This window comes from Choloepus didactylus, chromosome 3 (assembly GCF_015220235.1).
Source record: "Choloepus didactylus isolate mChoDid1 chromosome 3, mChoDid1.pri, whole genome shotgun sequence".
Taxonomy (NCBI): Eukaryota; Metazoa; Chordata; class Mammalia; order Pilosa; family Megalonychidae; genus Choloepus; species Choloepus didactylus.
In genome coordinates this window covers 50,747,688-50,760,772 of record NC_051309.1, presented here as the reverse complement: position 1 = coordinate 50,760,772, position 13,085 = coordinate 50,747,688, and the positions used below count along the sequence as shown (strand labels likewise).

At 39.5% G+C, this 13,085-nt stretch overlaps 1 protein-coding gene across 3 annotated transcripts in view; it reads left to right on the top strand.

The window, feature by feature from the left end:
- The first annotated feature begins 3,733 nt into the window (after positions 1–3,733).
- Positions 3,734–13,085, top strand: part of GABRA4 (gamma-aminobutyric acid type A receptor subunit alpha4) — a 73,142-nt gene continuing 63,790 nt past the window's right edge. For 2 of the 3 annotated variants that reach the window (XR_005215850.1, XM_037829728.1), the window contains exons 1-2: positions 3,734–4,036; positions 4,418–4,536. Coding sequence is in view for 2 of the 3 variants with exons in the window: in XM_037829728.1 (XP_037685656.1) it covers positions 3,951–4,036; positions 4,418–4,536 (205 nt within the window). In the remaining variant the exon portion in view is untranslated. The remainder of the gene's footprint in view (positions 4,037–4,417; positions 4,537–13,085) is intronic. The other variant, XM_037829727.1, reaches the window with a different exon arrangement.

The following is a 13,085-nucleotide window of genomic DNA, read 5'->3' as shown; positions in this document are numbered from 1 at the left end:
ACCCAGAGGAGTTAGTCAAAATATTATGAACCCCCACCTCACCCCCACCCCCACCTCCACATACACTTAAAGGGACCCAGTAAGCCTGTTTTAACTAAACCTTTCCAAGGTCCACCAGATCCCAGAACTGAGATCGTTACTCCCTTCCTAGCGTGTAGTTAATCTAAATGTTACAAGACCCCTTTATCTCATACCCACTGGAATGTTTTTGTTTCAGGCCTCTATTACTGGCCTTGCTGATTCCAGCTTAATTGCAGATTGTTTTCACACTGAGCTCTGAAACAGCTGCTGTCAGGGCAGCTTGAATGACTACTCGTGAGTCCACTCCTGTAAGTAAGTTCCTATAGGAAAGTTTATGTCTCACTTTGTTCCCAGTGTTTCCTTTCATCTCCCTGCTGGACCAGCCCCTGCGGGCCAGAACACATAATAATCAAAAGTTTATGTTAACTTCAGAGAAGGAACTTATATATTTCTGTACAGCTATATAAGCAATCAGAAGAATCACTTCATAATAATAATCTTGACCATAGTGGAGAGGAGTTTACATATAAATTAATCTCATATTTAATTATGTGTGTAATTTAAGGTAGAAGCAATCATATTCAGTGACATTTGTAACTTAAGGTCAATTGTAATTTCTTGAAATGTTGGATTTATTTTAAAACTCATATTTAAAAGAAATATGCTGTTTTAAGATTTCAGGGCAGTAAAATCCAACATACAAATTCTTTAAGTAATACAAAGGGTAGCATAAACAAAAGGCTGTATAATAAAATGAGATATGAATGTCTGTACTATTATCTTCAGCTGACTTTCAGTATAACAGAAGTTTCATTGGAAATAACTACACTGAAGGAAGAAATCTTTTTATCCCTTTGAAGGGATTAGCTTCATGTATTCAAAACTGGAATTTTAAACATAACTTTAAACCAAAGATATGGGACTTTTTCTCATTGCCATTTCTTTTTATTTATTTATTTATTTTTTGATATGTGTATGTTTTACATGGAAATTGTAAGGAAAAATAATCAGGAGAAAACTGATTTAGGTTTTAGAGAGAGAAAGAAAGCATTAAGATTGGAGAAATAATATACATATACATAATTTCATATACATTTATATGAATTTATATAAAATTTTATATAAATAATTTATATTTATATAAATAAAAATGTGATGCATTATCAGCATTCATGTGGAGACTATGGAAACAAATTATTTTATGGCATATTTGAGGAGTACACTAGTACCTCAACTTTTTTCCCAAGAGAATAAGCTTGAATTTCGTCTGAATTAATTAAGATAGATATAGGAGCAAGCAATTCATTCATTCATTTAATTGTTCATTCAACAAATACTTATAGTCCTCCTGTTATGAACCATACACTGTAATAAGAGATAAACACAGATGACCAAAAATTACATGGCCTCTGCCCTCATGGAGATTGCAGTCTATATGGGGAGAATGATACAGCTGGAATAAGGATGAATTATCACAAATGTCAGGACTGAAGCAATTCAGATTATCATGAGAGCCCACACATCTGGCTCCTAATGCAGTTTTGGCAGCCAGGAAAGCCTCCCCCTTGGAAATGAAAACTTTAATCAGGTGACGGAAACAAGCAAAAACAAAACCCTCAAATCCCCCTTTAATATAGTATGTTTCCATATCAAACCAGCCCAAAATTTGAACAAGCCATCAAAGTTCTAAACAGAACATGATAACCGGTGCCTGGTTCCAGAAACCTAGCATGAATGGAAATTACTGAGGTCATTGATCTAGGATATGAAAATTTCCACATGCATCACTATTAATGTGAAGACACTTTTCTCTCTTGAACTGACAATTAATGTTTTAACAATGTCTTCTGAAAGTACTTGATACCAAACAAATGTGGGGTTCTCTGCCTAATACACATAACAGCCAATCTGTGACACCAGGGTTTCAAAGAGAGAATTGCTAAGCAGGAAGCAGATGGCCCCTGGGCCTAAAAATCTGTGTCCCCAAGTCTAAGGAGTTTAGGTTTTTTTTTATGAATTCAAGCAAGGGGATATGGAGTTGTTACCATTACAATAACAAGTATAAGCAACTACAATTCGACAATGTAAAGGAGTGGAGCTAGGCTAGAACAAAGGTGCAATAACCGTTACAGTAAGTCAATTGTAAGTTCTGTGCTGACTCAATTTCCTTCAATAACATTAGGGGGTTGCCTTTGTGATTATAAGACTACAAAGGGTACAAGGCCTGGCAAGTCCTGGGTTTTCTACAATTTGCAATTCAGTGGGTATAAGTAATTTTGGGTATTTCCTTTTGGCTTTTCTATAAGGTACTAGAGAATAAGAAAAAAACAGCCATATAATGATTCAGTAATCATAATCATTTGTTAATTCTTAATTTCTTGGTTACTTGCTTATCTCTATTCAATAAAACACTAAAGGTTTTTACTGTATCATTCTCCCCAAGTAGACTGCAATCTCCATGAGGGCAGAAGCCATGTAATTTTTGGTCATCTGTGTTTATCTCTTATTACAGTGTGTGGCACACAGCAGGAGGACAATAAGTATTTGTTGAATGAACAATTAAACAAATGAATGAATTGCTTGCTCCTAGATCTATTTAATTTAGATGAAATTCAAGCTCATTCTCTTGGGAAAAAAGTTGAGGTACTAGTGTACTCCTCAAGTATGCTGTAAAAGTATTTGTCTGCATAATCTCCACATGAACACTGATAATGCATCACATTTTATAATTATTATATTATATAATAGAATAGTACTGTTTAGTTTTCAAGTCATCAGTGAACTGAAACGTGTTCCCCTTCACTTTAATTTATGGGTCTCTCTCCTCTCCATCACACGCACACACACACACACACACACACATATACATATACATACATTTCTTTCTTTTCCTCCCTCTTCTCCCTCTCCCAAGCCTTCTTTTCCCCTCCTGAAAACAATCAGCCTCTGGAAGGAGGTCAGCTACATGCTGCAAGGGAAGGGTGTTGACTGCCTAAGAAGTGAAAGTGACTTTGACCAGATGTAGCCCGTTTCCACCCACCCCTTTGCCCTCTATAAAAGGATGGTGTTGTTCTGCAGAGGGCTTGCGTACGCCGGGTGGGGGCAGGTATAGTGAAGAATTTGATGTCTAAAGCAGTAACTTGGCAAATGCGGTGACTGCAGAGTGAAGCCCAAGTCTACTGCGTATCAGTTTAGAGAGAGTTTGCCCAGTGAGTTGTAACTCCTTTTACCAGGGAGAGTATTACTTTCGCCGCATCCCAGGACCTGGGGAGGGTCCCAAGAGTTGTTTCAGTCCTGTCTTGATCTCCTCCCCCGACTACTGTCCCCAACTCCTCCCTCAGTAATCCCCTTCGTCCTGCCCATTCCCCACCTCCAGCCCTGAAAATGCGTACATTAAACAAACATTTCTCGCACAAGCTAACACGAGAAGAGCTTCATTGGTTAGATCCAAATCCCAGCGGAGTTCTGAGAACGAAGAGTGGAGGCTAAGCATTGATGTGGGCGGGGCCCAGTTTAGGGGATGGAGGTTTGTGGATGGAGGAGGAGGAGAGGCTGAGGGACCCTCATCCTCCTCCCCAGAGTTGAGGATGGGGACAAACTTGCTCAGCTCTGCATCGCAAGCGTGCCAATGTTAACCCCAGAATCCTTACGGTGCGGGCACGAAAGGGTGTTGAGAGGTATACATAGCTCCACATACACATTGGAAGCTCAGCGAGAAAAGCCGGGGGCGAAGAAAGGCAGGTTCCGCCTCCCCCGGGCCCGCGTGCACACACACGCCCACCGTGGCTCGGGCTGGCTGAGCGCGGGCGAGTGTGAGCGCGAGTGTGCGCACGCCACGGAGCGCCTCTCTGCCCTCTCCTCGCACCCTGATCAGGGCATCTTGAGAGCCTGGAAACGTGAACACGCTTAAAGTATGGCATGTTGCAAAGATGGTTTCTGCCAAGAAGGTGCCCGCGATCGCGATGTTCACCGGGGTCAGCTTCGCCCTCCTGCGCTTCCTGTGCCTGGCGGCTTGGTGAGTTCTCTGGGGTGCTGGGGGCAGGGGGCAGGTGGAGAAGTGACAGCTACCGACCTCCTCAGGCTGCCGGCCTCTCCCAGGGCGAGCCAGACCCTCCCGTCTCCACTGTAAGGTGGGGGGCCAGAGCCAGGCTCTTCTGTGGTCTCATAGACCCGGAGAGCAGGAGAGGCGCGGGGTTCAACGAGCTTGTGGGTATTGGGGTGCGTGTGCGCGGGTTGAGATTTTCCTCACCATTTCTTCCCCCCCACATCCCAGCCCCCAGATCTGCCTCCTTTAGCTTGGGGCAAGCGAATCTCTCCCTAGAAGATAAACCTTTTCCACCTGTTCTCTAATCGGTTCGTACAATAACCCCTTCGCCTCGTTTTTTTGCGCTTGCAGTTTAAACGAAAACACAGGACAGAACCAAAAGGACGAGAAATTATGCCCGGAAAATTTTACCCGCATCCTGGACAGTTTACTCGATGGTTATGACAACAGGCTGCGTCCCGGATTTGGGGGTATGAACGATTTCAAACGCGCAAGTGTGTCCTGTCTTTCCCTCTCTCCGTCTGCCTGTCTGTCTGTCTGTGGGAATATTATTAGGTATGCTTCGCGTGCAAAAATGAAAATTCTCTCTCCCTCACTTTTTCTCCTATTCTCCTGTCTCTCTTCCTCCTCTTCCCCTCACCCTTGCTGAGACCTGTGACACGAATGCGCCAGCCACCCCCCTACAGTACTTTCCCCATTCTCCCTGCCCCCTCCAGGGCTTTTGCCTATCCCCCATCAGTAGTATTACCTCCTGGGACCTGACTGATGCAGTGGAGGCGGTTGGCGGGGAAACGTGAAAAATGGAATTGAGCTCTAGACCAAGCCCAGCTATGCTGCAGCCCGTGAGCGCGGAGTTAAGTTTCGCTGAAGGTCGGCCACTTTGCTCAGAGCAGGTTGCCATTGAGGCTGCTGCTCCGAAGTCCCTTGTCCTCCCCACGTGTCCATTACCTCTGCCAAAACCACGACCCTGTGTTCAACCTAGGACGACGAATTCTGGGGCACACGCCGAGCTGCCTGCCGTGCTCTCGATGACAACCCCGTCCTATCCTGTTCCAGAAGGGATGGATTTTACTTTCAGTGGAAAGATGTCATTTACTTGTCTCCTAAGACTTTGGAACCACAGGTGTTTCAGAATTATTCCTTCCTTCAACAAATATTTATCTAAGGCCTATTTGAGGCATATCCACCTTAACCATCCTGTTGCCCTTTTTCATATTCATATTTCCTTTGCCTACCTAATGAGCATCTATACTGCAAGCACTGTGCTAGGCACTCGGTTCAAAGAAGTCTTAAGATGCAATGCTTGACCTCAGACACCCAGTCCAGTTCAGAGAGGGCAAGTGACTTGCTAGGGTCCAGCACCAGGTCCTCCCAGTTCTTCTGACTGCAAAGCCCTTTGATCTTTCCACAACACTGAGCTAGTTACCCTGAGCCAACCAGCTGGAAAAGACTTGGGCCCTATCTTAAAGGAGCTTATATCCTAGTGTAGAAATGACACTAATAATGACCATTAATATTTTATTTATTGACATTTTCATATGTGCCAGGTATTTTGCAGGCAGTACTCTGTTCAATTCTCACAACCACTCTGAGAATGTTATTACCTTCCCTGTTATACTGATGGAGAAATAGAGGCTTAGGAAAGTAATTGGTCCAAGGTCACAGTTAGTAAGCGACAGAGGCAGGATGTGAATCCAGGTCAGGCTGTATGTGAAAAGACACACACACACACACAGACACACACACACACACACACAAGGAGATTGGGATAGTATCAGACATTATGTGACAAGTATCACATAATGTTAGTGGCTCAGAGGAATTTTCAACTTTGTATTGAGGATGTAGAGGAGATGGATGGGAGAATAGAGAAAGTGAAAAAGAGGGGAGAAAGACATTCTCATGATAGGGGACAACATTAGATAGTAGAAGGCATGTGGTCCTACAGGCTGAAGAGAATTGCTCTTGTTAGATGGGGTGGGGGAGTGAGGTCTCAGGTTAGAAAACATCCTTAAAGATACAATGCATAGAGTGGAGCTGGGTCACCCTTTGGAAACCATCTAGTCTCATTTTTCTTATTTAACAGATGAGGACACTGAGGAATGGAAAGGAAAAGTGATTTATACAGAGTCACATTGCAAATTAGAGACAGGCTGGGATCAGGTCATCTGAATTCCAGACCATTTTTTTTATGGATTTAATTCAGGAGGTTATGGGGAGCCATTGAGGGTATTACTTCAGTCTTTGTGTGTTGGCATTGGTAAAGAGGGATGAGAAGGATGACAATCTCCTGATTTGGTTCTTGTTGCCTCTCCAGGTGTAGGCTGCTCTGCATTTGCTTTCATGCAGATCTGAAGACAGACTTCATTACAAAAGTGAATAATTTGTCAATGAATGATCTTTCATACATGACTTGGAAATTATCATTTTAGATCAAAAATAGTTTTATGGAGAATGTTTCAGATGATATAATATCATTTAAGCTACATTATATCATTTAAAAATGGATTTATCTGTCCATAAAGATTTTAAACTTGATGTTTCAAGTAAAGGGCAAAAAGTAACACAAGTAACAAATCACATGTAGTTTAAATATACATTAGAGAATTGATGTACCTGAAAAATAAGTGAAAGTTATAATTAAGAGTATATCATTTCATTATTAAATGTTGCAAGTAAAATAATATCTTCCCAATTGGTTAGGATGCAACTGGATCCATTACAGATGGCTCCTTTTTACCTTTTTGCCATCTATCTTTTCCCAATTACATTATATAAACAATAAAATGAATGAAATCAATCTATGTAAGCCATTACTGGATTCTAGTTAACTGCAACATGGCTAAAATGTCTCAAGGGCATTATTAGTCATTTTACTTGTTAATGCCAAATGATTTGCATTACCCACCTGGGGATATTGTTATAGTTTTATGAGGCCAGATTGAATTACTCTGTGTTAATAGTTGATTAACCATTAAAAATTTACTACTTTGCACTTTTTTTTGGCTCTACTCATAAATATTTGTGGTAAATGTGATTCATTTTTTAGAAGTGGGTCATTCTCTGTAAATGCATAATATTCCAAATGTGAAGAAAAATACAAATTCTCACCTGTGGAAAATGTGCAGTTTGTTTACATGATGTTATAAATGTGCACCACTGAAAATTAATAAGAAAACTTATTAGCACACACTGTTAGATACCACAAGCCTGATCCCTTCTTTGACATGTTACGCTTTCTGAAAAGTCTGGCATTCTAAAAATAAAATGAAAACAATTCTGATTTGACCAGTATGCTATAAATATGGATTTACTTCCTGGTTCCTCTAATCCTGCTTCTACTCTTTGTGGAGCATTTACTTTATATCTGTTTATACAACTTCACTGTGTTCCATTTAAAATAAAGCTAAAAGCAAAGATTTGAACTGAAATGAGATGGTTTGTGACTGTTCAGTAGGCCAGGCAAAGATTGAAATAGATTTGGAAACTAAATTACATATTTTTAACTCAGCAGCACAGCTTTCAGTGGGGAAATAAAAGGAACTGAAATGATTCTCTTCTTTTCATCCCTCCAGGATCTCCTTTCCCTTGTGTCCCACATTCTCCCATTGGAGAGGAAAAGGGGAAAAGGTGAGAAGGGAAGGAAGGAGGCATGGGGAGAGAAGCTGGATTGGAACTTCTGAAGGAGTGTAGTTCTTTCAGCTTTCTTACAAGTTGACCTGCTGTCATTTTGAAGTAGCTTTCGCCTGCTTAGAAGTGGCACACAAGTGAACATTTCCATAAAGGAGCTAGGAAATCATTCTACCATGCTCTTATCCAATTTCAACACTGTTCTAGGCCTGCAAAAAAATGCAAAGCTAGGGTATGAACCACCAGGAGATAGTTTAGGAAGGTTGCCCTTACCCATTTTCTGTTTATTAAAAGGTTGCAGAGCCTTTTATGCATGCCACAGTTTTCAAGACACATTATCTGGAATGATAAATACTCTAAATGTAGCCAGTTGCCCTAGTTCAACTTCTGTAACTTCTCTGAAATGGAAAAGGAGAATTAGGGTCAATTTTGCAAGGTTGCTCATCAACATAGTAGTGCTTCACGATAGTGGAGTCCTCTATACTTTTGAAAATATTTTCACATACAATTATAAGATTATTACAACAGCACAAAGAAGCATCGTCCCTCTATTAGAGAGGAGGTTGAAAGAAGTTCAGTGAGTTGCCAAGAACCCTACAGATGGTTGTAGAAAAGGCTACAACTCAAACCCCAAATCATCAAACCCTTAAGTCAGGCTATTGCTAGCTACAACTGCTTCTGAGGCCTTCTTGACCTATCCTGTTTTCCAAGTGGCAAATTTTCCCTCTTGTTACTAAGTTAAGTAGGTCATTGAAATAAGCAAAACTACATTTCCCCCAAAGGGTCGAATTAACTTTTATTATAAACTTAATAGCATTTTTAAATGGAAAAGAAACATGGAACATTTATACATTTAGGTGAATTTGGATTATTTTTATCATGCACATTAAAGCATCTTTACAGTGTTTTCAAATTACCTACATCCCAATCTAAAAATTAAAGAGTCATGTGCTAGCTTTATTACTTGATGGTCAACAGGGATTATATTTTTAAAAATATAAAGGTGAAAAGAACATTTCAAGTCCATAGAGCAACAGAAAAATACGGCTTCATTCTTTTCTGCTAGGTCACACTGATTCATTCATTTATCCATCCATTTATTGAACCAGTATGTCTTGAGAGCCTATTATATTGCAGAAACCATGTTAGTTTGTCAGGATATAATTGAATCAGACACAGGACTTCATGGACTTTAGAGCTAAGCAGTGTAGAAAGGTAAAAATAATAAATAACAAAATAATTACAATAATAAATAACAAAATAAAATGCTATTGGATGATGCAATAGTATGCTAAAATAGAAATTAAATTGGGTAAGCAAACTATTTCAGCTAAAGTTGGCCAAGGAGGACTTTAAGTCGAGACCTAAAGGTGCCAGGCATAGAAAAAGTAGAAATAAAGTTATTCTCATGCAGGGAAAAAGTAAGTGCAAAAGTCCTAAGGTGGAAAATAAATTAGTGTGATTCAGCCAGAAAGCAAGGGGAAGAATCTCACAGGAGTAGGCTGGGGAGGTAGGCAGAGACCAGATCATACAATGTCTTTGAAGATTCGGTAAAGAGCTTAGATTATTCTCTTAGTGAAACTGGATGCCATTGGAGTTCCTTAAGTGGAGGGATGGCATGATCTCATTTAGATTGTAATGTGATCCCTCTAGCTGCTATCTGAAGAGAGGCTTAGAAAAGGAGGTAGGACTAATAAAGGTAGATGTAAGTGGATATATATTTTAGAATATAATTTAATGAAGAATTGTTGATATGGGATGTAAAGGAAAAAGAGAAATCAAAAAATGACTCCTGGATTTCTATTTTGAGGAAACTGGGAAGAGGATGGTATTATTTAAAGTTGGGAGGACTAGAGAAGAAACACGAAGTCGGGGGTGGGAATCAAGAGTTCATATTGTGGCATATTGAGCATGTCCAGCATCCCAACAGTTATACTTGTCTGCAACCCAGGGAGGAGGTTTGCCTGGAGAGAAGCAGGAGAATAATCAACATATAAAACTGTAGAATGGAAGTCTAGAGAGGAGCTCAAAGAGAGAAAGGAAGAGAGCTCAGCACCAAGACCCAAGGAACATCAACAATTGAGGAAGTGCAGAAAAGGTAGAATTATCAAAGGAGAACGAGAAAGGGTAGATGCTAAGAAAAGAGGTCAATGACAAGACTGTGAAGTTACAGAAGCCAAGAGAATGGAGCGTCTTAAGGAAGGATGAGGCACTGACAAATACTTCTGAGATACTAAATAAGATAAGACTGGCCACCGAGAGATATTTTGTTTCATTCATTTTTTCATCAAATATTCATTAATCATCTAATATGTGCCAGGCACTGTTCTAGGGTGGCACTGGGGATACTTTAGTGAACAAAAGAGACAAAATTTCCTGCCTTCAAGAGCTGACATTCCAGTAGATGAGACAGAAAATAATGACAGAAATAAGCAAAATATGTGTCAGATGTCTATAACTCTTATTGAGTAAGTTAAAGGAGGTTGCAGTTTTTAACAGGGTAGTTAGGGAGGACTTCATTGAGGTGATTTTTGAGCAATTATCCTAAGTAGGTAAGAGATATGCATGGTGTGGAGTCTTCTGGTTAGAAGGAACCATAAGTGCAAACATGCTGAGTAAGGAAGTCAGTGTGGCTGCGATAAATTTTGATGGAACAAAGAATTAAGAAGGGGGATGAAGGAATAAGGTCACATAGAGCTTGGCAGGCCAGTAGGGACTTTGCTTCTACTCTGAGTGAGTAATTGGAGGGATTTCAGCAGGGGCAAGACCTTAACTGACTAATTTTAAAAGGATCACCCTGGTTGCTGTGTTAAGAATAGGCAGTCAGGGGCAAGGGAAGTACAGAGGAGTTTTCACAATAATCTGAGAGAGAGGTGATGGAGATTTTGTCCAAACTGGCTGTTAGGAAGTTTGTAAAGTAGTAAGAAGTGATTGGTTTCTGACTACAATTTGAAGCTGGAGTCAACGGATGACAGGTAAAATGTGGAATGTGAGAGAAAAGGATGTGTCAAAACGACTTCAAAGTTTTTTACTTGAACACCTAGAGAAAGTTGCCAAAATTGGAATAAACAGATTAAGGGTGTAGATGAAAAATTCGTGTGTGGATATGTGAAGTTTTATATACCTATTTGATATCAAGTAGAGATGTGCCTGGAATCCAGGGTAGAAGTGTATGTCAATATTGAATGGTATTTAAAGCTATGAAACTAAAGAAATTACCAGGCATTTAAGGGTGTTAGAGAAGAAGTACAAATGTTGAGCTCCAAAGCCTCCAACATTAAGAGGTGAGGAGAGATAAGGAGGCATTTCAATCCCAGAAAGACTGAGGCGTGGTCTGTGAGGTAGGAGGAAAACAGAGAGAGTGTATACTGGATCTTAAGTAAAGAAAAGTGTTTCAAAGAGAAGGAGGGATTGATCATTTACATCAAATGCTACTGATAGATCAAATAAGATAAGAACTTAAAATTGACCACTAGATTTATCAATGTCTATACCTTCAGTGATTTTGGCAAGAGGCAGCTTTGGTGGCATGGTGAGTGTGAAAGTCTGGGTGGGTAGGTTCAAGAGGGAATGTGAGGAATTTGTTTCTGGCTATATGTAAAAGGGAAGAGAGAAATGGGATGGTAGACAGAGGGAGAAGTAGATTCAAGAGCTTTTTCAAAAAAATGGCAGAAAAAAGAGTATTTCTTAAAAGCTGATGGGAATAATGTTCTAGAAAGGAAAAAAATTATGATATTGACAAAAGGAAGTTTGATGGGTTCTGAAAATGAAAACCAGTTATGATGGATGACAGAGTGAATAGGAAGGGAAGAATTGGAGGCAGGGTGTATAGATTCTTTTCCTCCAGAAATTTGGCTATGAAAGAGAGGAGAGAAAAAGGGAAGTTGTGTTGTATAAGATTAGGAATACTATTATATGTTTGTTTACTAATGAGAATAATCTGGTAGAGGATAATTTAGTATTAGAGTGAAGAGAAGGGATAACTAAAAGAAAGATGTGATTAAGAAGACAGGAGAGGATAGAATCCAGAATGCAAATTTATTTTCTTATGCTCTTGGTTTGACAAAAGACATGTACTGGTGTTATTACATATTTATATTTGTTTAGTGCATGGGTATGCAAAATATATTTCGTGAAACAAGCACTGTAAACTCTAAACTCATATTAATGACTTGGTGGATATTTAGGTAATACTTCACTGGGTTGTTGATTTCCTTTACATGAAAATTATATCAACTTGCCTTTGTATGTTATTAAACAAATAGCTATTTTATTCTCTAGGGTTTAGTTACTTAGTTAATAATCCTCAGGTACATAGAATTAGGTTCTGGATTCATAATCCTGGGTTCATAACACACTCATTATTGGTCTATTCATAACTTGTTCATGCATCCATCTATTCATTCATTTATTATAATATAACAAACACCAGTTAAACTATCAATCAGCACAAAGACAAGGTATCTTGCCAGCATCTTTTATTCTGATATGTGTTCTTCCCCATCTGTCTTAGATTCCTAAAGCTGCTGTAAAAAAGTACCATAAATTGGGTGGCTTAAAACAACAGAAATATATCATCTTACAGTTCAAAATCAAGGTGTTGGCAATCATGCATCCTCTGAAACCTGTAGGGAAGAATCTGTCTCTTTCCTCTCTACGGCCTTCTGGTGGTGGCTTGCTGGTAATTCGTGGAGTTCTGCTTCAGTCATCATATGGCGTTCTCCTCTCTACTTGTGTGTGCTCCATTCTCCCCTTCTTATAAAGAAGCCAGGCATAATTGGATTAAGCACGCTCACCCCGCACCCCTCATCCTGTTTGGCATGACCTTAACCAATACATTTTCAAAGATCCCATTTCCAATTGAGGTCGTGTTCATGGGACTAGAGATTAGGACTTGGACTGTTTTTTTTTTTTTTTTTTTGAAGGACGCAATTCAACTCACAGCACCATCCTATCTTCTTGTCTTCCCCACCCAAAGTAATCACCGTTCTGAATCCTTTTTAAATTATTTCATTGTTTTTCTTTGAATATTGTTTTATCTCATCCTTCATTTTAAAAATATATTTTTAAAATTTAATTGTTTGTAACATGTTTTTTATACAATTTTTTGAAACATTTTTCAGTTAAGTTTATCTTGCCAAGATTCATTCTTACTGTTGCATATTGCTATAGAGCATTCATTTTGACTTCTGTGTGATATTCCCATTGCATGGGAATCAGCTTATTCATCTGCTCTGTTGGCAGGCATTTTGCTTGTTTCCAAGATTTTGTTGCTATGAATATTCTGGCCCAAATTTCCTGCTGTAAATGTGCAAGATTTTCTTTTGCATATACATCCTGGAATGGATTTAGGAGGGAGTTCAACTTGATGAGATGATGCCAAACTGTT